This window comes from Limulus polyphemus, unplaced genomic scaffold (assembly GCF_000517525.1).
Source record: "Limulus polyphemus unplaced genomic scaffold, Limulus_polyphemus-2.1.2 Scaffold520, whole genome shotgun sequence".
In the NCBI taxonomy this organism is placed as follows: domain Eukaryota; kingdom Metazoa; phylum Arthropoda; class Merostomata; order Xiphosura; family Limulidae; genus Limulus; species Limulus polyphemus.
The window spans coordinates 64102-73008 of NW_013666130.1; the positions used below are offsets into that span (position 1 = coordinate 64102).

Below are 8907 nucleotides of genomic sequence, written 5' to 3' on the forward strand. Positions count from 1 at the left end.
ATACAATCGGTGTCTTTAGAGGTTCAATCCATATATTATATATGAATTGAAGGAGTAAAAAAATTAATACATATAATATTAACTTTCAGTCAGGGTAAAAAAAAAAAAGTCACAAAACAAAATGTAAAATGATGTAGGGATGGCAGTGCCAAAAAGAATGCAAACATGAATATAGAGATGATACAGCTACACATTTTTATGTGTTCTTTCCTTATTGTAGATTCCTCAACATTAAATCCCAAAACGTAAAGATTATGACCAGTGGTGATTGTAGCCAGTTGTATAGTGTAATATCAATATATGAGGTCATTTCACTTGTGAAATGAATAGCCTGGCAGAACTGATTATATTAACAACATATATTACCATTGAATTAGTAAAAAATAAAACAAATGTTCATTTATCAACCTACTTCCATGAAATTGTTTGAAAAGGGTGAAATTAAATTGACAAATAAATTATCCAAAAATTAAGTATGATGTAGAGTTGGCAATGTCAAAAAGTACAGAAACAAAGTAGGGATGAATACACAAAACCATACAAAAATCACTACATAAATAACCAAATATTTCCAAGAATAACTTATATTTACAACTAAATGTTGAATTCCTGTTAGTTGCATGAAATCAGATTTGGATAAAATCATTTAAACTGAATAGTGCTATACAGGCTTACAGTGGCTTATGATAAGCCACTGTAAGATTGACTCTGTACTTACTGACTACTTGTGTAGGGATTTTTGTATTCATCCATGTCTTCTTGCTGTACTTTGTGGCACTGCCATCCCTACATCGTACTTAATTTTTGCAAAATATTTTTTATAACTTGTTACTTTTGTTATTATTAGTAGTATTAATATTATGAGGCAACCTTGTAATCCACCATTACTTTTATTATAATATTAATACTATTAATAATAACAAAAGTAATGACTAGCTCCTACAAACAAACATATAAATTAACCTCCTCGCAGTGGCTCAGCGGTAAGTCTTTGAGCTTCTCATGCTAAAAATCGGGTTTCAATCCCGCGGAGAGTAGAACATAGATAGTTCATTCTGTAGCTTTGTGCTTAACGACAAAGAAACATATAAATTAAAATGTTGAAAATATAGCTTAAACTATTGGATTTCTGTATAACTTACAACTTGTACAATAATTTAAAATTTTGTGGAATAGATCGTATCAACAATTTTGTAAACTTATCCATAAAATATTTTCTTCAAATTCCGTATTATAGGTTTGAATAATCGGTATTGACGTAAAGGATTATTCTTATTTAGAAACTTTTGTTCGCACTGCAATTGATATTTACTGAAATTTAAAATTTCTTGAATTTCACGCAAACCTATTCGAGGGCTATCTGCGCTAACCGTCCCTAATTTTGAAGTGATAGAACGCAGCTAATCACAAATAGTGGGACTGACGTGACTTCCGCTGTCGTAACAATATATACTTATTTATATATTTGTTTGCTAGAGGGTGCGTGATGTCATCTATAAATTTAACAAACGTTAAGAACCTAAAAGTTTCGTGTAGTAAGTAGTAAAATGACGGTGTGTTAGTGATATCTTCAATGAGGTACCAGTTCAGTGTTAGTATTGTGTTAGACAGTGAGAGTTAATGCGTCTCTCTATCTACGATTTAGTTAGTCAGAGTGTTTGTTATCCATCGATTAGCGAGGGAATTCTGTAAGAAAGTTTATTTGAGAGTCAGGCGTAAGTACTATTAATCTCGGATTTCTATTGAAACGTTATTGAAAAAAAAATTTAATTAATATGTGGACTGGATTAGCATTATTTGTATTAGATAACACAAAAGAATCCGCCGAACAATAGAACATGTTACCCCACTGATAACAAACGTGGGGTTATTCTAGTGAAAATAAAATAGAACTTGGTTAAAGTTCAAGATAACAACCCAAACATGAAACAAGAATGAAAATTTGCTAAAAATGGTGAAACTGCAGAAAGAAGAACAAACAGAAAGAAACAGAAAGTATTAAGAGAAGATCAAGAACATTTAAAGAAAAAACATGACGAAACAGATAGAAAATCAAAAGAAGACGAGGAAGAAATAAGAAAATAAAATAAGATCAAGAAGAAAGAGATAGAAAAATAAAATAAGATCAAGAAGAAAGAGATAGAAAAATAAAATAAGATCAAGAGGTAATATAAAGAAATTTGAGGGAAGAGTGAAAAGAGAGAAACATAATATTTTAAGAATAATTAAGAAAAAATAAATAAAGCTGATTGAAAACAAGATTATTTATAAAGCTATTGGTGATGGACAGAAGGATTACTACCATAAAATGTAAGAAATACAAAAGGACACCAACAAAGTGAAAAGCAAAGTAAAAAAGGACATTTGTAATGTACAGAAAGACTGTAACGAAAGAAAATTAAGTACAAAAAGATTATAACAGCAAGATCTATGAGATAGAAAGCAACGTCAATGACAGAATAAGATAGTTAGAAAATGAATTATTGAATTTAAATATTAAACCATCCACACCTCTTTCTGCACCTGCCAAAGAATTCCAACCTAAAATGTCATTTACTATATGATATGGAATAGGAGGACTTATTTGGTTTATACCTGTTACCAGTAATGCTGTGTCATCTGTGACTGCCAAATCCAGTTCCACAATTTAGCACTCAATATCAACAAAATTGCCCAAGCAAAAAAACAATGGATTCTGATGGAAAAGTACCATTGGATGCATATTAGGCTCAAAATAATTTCAAGGGTGAACGGGTAAAGTGGTAAACATCAAGCTATTCATCTTGCTACCCTTTTAAAAGGACCAGCTTGAACAATATTAACTAATCTTCCACCTGAGAACTGTAACAACTATCAAGCATTGTTAGTTAGTTGCCTTATGAAACAGATTTGGAGTGACACATCAGAAGGATGTGTCAAAAACAAATTTCTGGAGCAGGACATAGAGGAAAGAAGAGACCTTAACCGAACTTGTGGAAAGTTTGTAAAGGCTTGCCCAATTATTTTATCCAGATGATCCACGTAAAATGATGGATTCGTTGACATATGACTAATTTTTAGATGCCATAACAAATAAGGATATGAGAATGAGACCAAATCAAAGAAAGTGTACGTCTTTAAAGGAAGCTTTACAGTTCACAATGGAACTTGTATCCGTTAAAGCCACAGATAAACCACTAAAGGTACCATTTAAAGTTGTAGGATTATCAGCTCCTGTAATATTGAAACATTACCTTTCATCTGACAATAGTCTCGACAAATTGAAAATATTAGACACCTAATTGCAAATAATGGAAAAAAAAACAAACTACAAGACAACAAGTGTTTCATCTGTATCTTGAAAGAACATATTGCAAGAAACTGCAGGCAAAAGTTGATAGGGAATAGCAACTCCTTCCAAAGCATGTTAATAAAAAGTAACTGTTATAATTGTGAGAAACATAGCCAATATAGCCGAGACTGTGACGATTCAACAACTGATAATACATCAAGGATCATAAAGATGAACATTCGAGTCCAGTCAGATTAAAAGAACAAAAAATTTAACTTTAACATTGTGGATCACCCTGGGGGAAAACATTAAAGTGCTAATGCATTAACCCTAAGACCCTGTGTTAATGAAGAATATATACATTGTGAAAAAAGGTAAGCACGAGATAATAAAGAAGACCAGCTTAAAATATGGTCCAAGATATGACATACACAAGTCACTAATGTTGTCAATAACTCAATTGAAACACACTCGGACAAAAGATACGAGTTTGAAACCAATTATTCAAAGGGTCAAGAATGATGCAGAAAATTCCTCCTGGCAAACAGTCGTTTCATACAGCTTGAAGACAAAGATGTACTAGGAATGGTGAAATTCATTATGCCTATAAGAGGGCTTGTTATGTTGGAAATGTGAAGAATACTAGTAGACAAAAACAATGACTACAGTTGGTACTTCTATATCCTCTAAATTCCAAAGTACTATGTAATCTGGACATTTAGATGTTAAGAAAACGCTGGAAAGAGTAAGAGCCTGCTTCTATTGGGTTGTATACCAAGATTCTGCAAAAAATTGATGTAATTCATGTGAACTATATTGTGAGTGAAAAATTGAGAGAGTTGCCTTAACTGTGGTTGATCCTCTGTCACAGAGTAACAATGGGAATAAATACATTACGGTTGTGATAGACTGGTTCACCAAATGTCAAGAAGCATATGCTATTTATAACCTAAAACTTGTAAATTAATTTGATTCAAGATTTGAGGTGCCTATAGAAATTCAGCCAGATCAGGGATGGAACTTTGAGTCAGCATTGTTTGCAAAAATGTGGCAGATCCTTGGAATCAAGAAGACTGGAGCAACAGCCCTTCATCAGTCTTCCAGATGACACGGTGGAAAGATACGTCCATACATTTTTAAATAATGTAGTGAATTATGTGGATTACCATCAGAAAACGTAGATCCAAGATCTTTCACTGCTACTTATGGGAACGGCAATGCATAAAGCTACAGATAACACACCGTCATTACTATTGTTTGGGAGAGAACTTAAAGTGCCATAGAACCTACTGTACTCACATCACGTCATTTAGCTGAATATAAAAACAATATGTAGAGAGACTGGAAACACTCTTGATGTCATACATGACTTTACCCAGGAAAGACTTAAATCAGTTAGTGATACAACGAAAAGCCACTATGATGTTAATGATGATGAGACTGAATTCCATCGAGGTAACATGGTATAACTATACAATATCTGCTGCAAGAGAAGATGAAGTTCAACGTTAAACATGTGTTGAAAAGAGCCATACGTTGTATTAAAAGTATATAAATGGTGTGGTTTACTGAATCCAAAAAGACAGATGTTCCAAGCCAGAGGTTTTCCACCATGATCATCATATACGAATTACCAACTGAGTAATTTTAGAAAAGAATTTGCCAACGGAAATTCAACCAGTTCAAAAGTCCAGTGTTTTTTTTTTCGAGATAACTTTCAGAGTATCACCAAGGGTAGAGTCACCAGTGGGTTCACTCAACCACCTATCTAGAGAGAACTCCCCCAGTGATGGGAAAACAATGAGGGACAAGAGGCCATCTCATCTGCATATCATTAACCTCGGAAAAGAAAATCACCAAAAAGACTTAATGAATGAACAGCTCAGTGTGCTGTTTTATTTGTGTATTAAGGTTGTTCAAAGAACTTCACAATTTAGGAAGAGGCAGTGTTGTAAGCTATATATATATATTTTTTTTCAAACTTAGATGTTTGATTTCTAGTGGGCGCATTACGTCATCTAGAAATTTCATTAAGCTTAAGAATCTCGAAGTTTTGTCTAGTTACTAGAAAATGAGTAATGGTGTACATATTTCTGTACGTGTTTGTTATCGATCGATTGGCGAAGAAATTCTGCAAGTAAATTTATTTGGGAGTTAGGTGTACGTACCATAATTTTCGGAATTTCTGTTGAAACATTATTTGTGAAGTTAGGCCAGTGAACGTAACTTATACTGTAATAAACATTACTGAAGAAACAAATTAATTATTTATCGTTACGTGGAATGGGCCTGGCATTTTTTTTTTTCAAATAGCACAGAAGAAATTCACCCAATAATAGAACACGTTACAACAGTATCAACGAATTCTACTATTTCATAGGTACACAAAACAGAGAAAATTATAGTTATTAGATGCTGATTGAGTTCTATATTTGGACGTTTTAAATTAATCTGCTTTTAATTATAAAGTGAATAAACTGGTGTTAGTCTTGTATCTTTTTATATTGAAGTTTAACATCTGTTTTGCACCCTAGATTTGCAGGGTTTGACTTTAAGTGACCCGATTGCTCAATTACCAAATAAAGCTCGGGTAAAGTGCCTGTACTAAAACTCTGAAAGTATCTGTCACATACGTTTAAATTTTAATGTTTTAATTTTATTAGCAAGACTTTATAATAAGATCTCAAATAAAACAAGATCACCATTTAATGGTGAAAGTATATGTATTAAGTCGACATTGAAAAAATTGATAACTAATATTGATGAACATGAATTTAAGATAAAATATTATTACCATTTGAAATTTACAATAATTCGATTGAATATTTAAAATAATATCATAAATATTTAAAAATTAAAATAATATTGCATAAATGTTTAAGATTTAAAATAATATCATATAAGTATTTAAAATTTAAAATAAAGTTGTATAAATATTCAAAATTTAAAATAATATCATATAAATATTTAAAATATAAATTCTTGAAAATAGTAAATATAGCCTATATTAATGTATGTGGTTTGTTTGTCCACGAACTCCTTCTAGCAGGACCAAACTTGACAGCGGTATCGGGATGACCCGAGGGGTTGTCCTCATCTATATAGTGTAGCTTCGGTGTTAAAGGGGGCTAAAACATACTCGGATGGTCACACAAAAAATGTAGAGTCTAGAAGGTGGTTTTTGTTGTTGCTTCGGGTACAGTAGTAACTGGAGATAATGAAGGACCTTCATCGGTCCAATAAATAGGGCTTGTGTGAATCATGAGGATATCTTGAAACCTCACAGCAGAGAGCGGGTATTTTTATGCTAGTATTATGTAAACTTAAAAATTAATATTTATTTATTCATGTATTATTATATTTGTATTCATTTGTTTATTATAAATAATATCTATTATACCTAACTTTTTTTGATAAAGAAAATATGAACCATATTCGAGTAAATCTTATGGATCACAATGTGTATTGTGAGTTTTTCGATAAATTCAAAAATTTTTTAATTATATAGATTCGAGATTTTTTGTAAAACACATAAGGTTTTAATAAATACACGTGTGAGAAAAAAATACTGTGTAATATAACAATACTTCACATCCTTGAAAGTTTTTGGTCACGACGTTTTGGAAAGTATGAACACAGCTGTCGGATAACGCTTTAGGGTTACGGTAACTAGAACAACCAACTGTAGCCAAGTGTTCAGGTATACAAGCACGTGGCTTGAAATGTACTACGTCATCACGAAGCATGTCTGGTTTTCTTGCTTATATTATGCAAAAGATATGTTTTGTGCAAGGAAAGACTGTTTTCATGGACACGTGTATCGTTTCTTTTCTGAGTTATTTAGTACAGTATACCTGCAGAAAGCAGTTTATACTGGACATATGTTGCAACAGCTCCTCTCGTGTCATGTAAAAGTACCAGTTTCTACACGTAATGACAACAGCGATAACATATAGTTTCTCTCTCTAACTCTTATTATTATATTTCCCATAATGGCTTGGTACTATCATAGAAGAACTTATCGTCATTTTTCTATTTATCGGGTAAGTTACTTGTTGTTCCAAAATAATATATATACAAACTACTATTAGATCTACGAATAATTTTATTGTATCAATTTGTTGAAATCTAAATAACAAGATTTACGTAATCTAGAACTTCGATGTTGTAATTCCCAAACAATAAACTAAAATTTTATTGAAGCTAAGAGTCCGTAACATCAGCTCTTAGAATGCAATGAATTCTTAGTTCGAACAACTATATATATTTGTTACTATGTGTGTGTGACTATGAACTGGGTTTTGTCATATACACTAAACTGGGTTTTTTTCACATACACCGAGTTGGGTTTTGACATATACACTTAACTGGGGTTTTGACATTTACTAGCATATGAACCCAATCAAACTGAGTAAAAAAATATATAAGGCTTTGTTCGAATCATGAGAAATTGAGGATATTAGGTGTGAATCTCACCTAATGTCATTAAAATAATGTGACTAATATATATTGGTAATATATTGTAAGTTTATCGCATTAATAGAAGCGTTTGAAATAACTAGTTGTAATCACAGATAAAAATTTTCAATTTGAAATAATTCTGATAAACCAGTTTTTCAGGGAAATCAAGCATTCTATTTACGAAACGGTTTAAGAGATAACCAAATATTTTTGATAGTGTTTGCGAAAATTTAGACATGGCTGCCATAATATAGATATGGTATCACAAACGCCTGATAATATATAACAAACGAAAAAGGTCAAGTGACGGATATCTCGGTTAATAGTGTTAGCCCCCTCTGTTGGTTAAAATATGAACGAAGTATAGAGCAACAGAGTAATTTGTGTTTCGGCCTGCCGTGGCAAAGTGGTTAGGGCGATCGACTCGCAATCTGCGGATTCCCATCCCACCAAACATGCTCGCCCTTTCAGCCGTGGGGGACATAATAAAGTGACGGTCAGTCCCACTGTTTGTTGGTAAAAGAGTAGCCCAAGAGTTGGCGGTGAGTAGTGATGACTAGTTGCCTTCCAACTAGTCTTTCACTGCTAAATTAGGGACGGCTAGCACAGATAGCACTCGTGTTGTTTAGCATGCAGGAACACTTTGTACCTATAGTGTGAATAAAAGTAAATGCACGTGTTCCAATAATAAACGATAATATATTTATTTTAGAAAAAAAAATCAAATCAGCTATTATTTTAAAACAAAGATTAAGTCAGAAACATTTTTTGATCATTTTCAGAACATTTATAACAATGTATACAAACAGTTTATCCGATTGGTTGTAGTTAAATAAAAGTAAGTATTTGTCTCTTCTTTTTTTCTTTTCCAGATGAAAAATATAGCTTTCAAACGAAAGTATGCACTTCTTGAAACATCTATTATTTTTACGAGTATCCCCACTATTATGTAAGAAATATCACTACAGTAAAATGAACGGAATTTCAAAGTGACAAGATCTTACTAATTTATATTTTCGCGTTTGTTTACATATATACATATATATATATATATATATATATTGTTGCGTCAGCGAGGTCACGTGACTAGCGTCACGCCACGTTTTCCAGAAATATCCTGTTCCTTCGTGAATGCCCTAGCATTTACTAGATTGGGGGTAACTTATATATATAAG

General features: G+C 32.3%; 1 protein-coding gene across 4 annotated transcripts in view; it reads left to right on the forward strand.

Annotated features, from left to right (window-relative positions):
- LOC106458829 (calpain-B-like) overlaps positions 1-8907 on the forward strand; it is a 78682-nt gene that overhangs the window by 2626 nt on the left and 67149 nt on the right. Inside the window, exon 1 of one of the 4 annotated variants that reach the window (XM_013918381.2) lies at positions 7163-7314. The exons of the other annotated variants lie outside the window; for them this stretch is intronic. Within the exon in view, the coding sequence (XP_013773835.1) occupies positions 7264-7314 (51 nt within the window). The 5' untranslated portion in view covers positions 7163-7263. Of the gene's footprint in view, positions 1-7162; positions 7315-8907 lie in introns of those variants that run through there. 4 annotated transcript variants of the gene reach the window in all.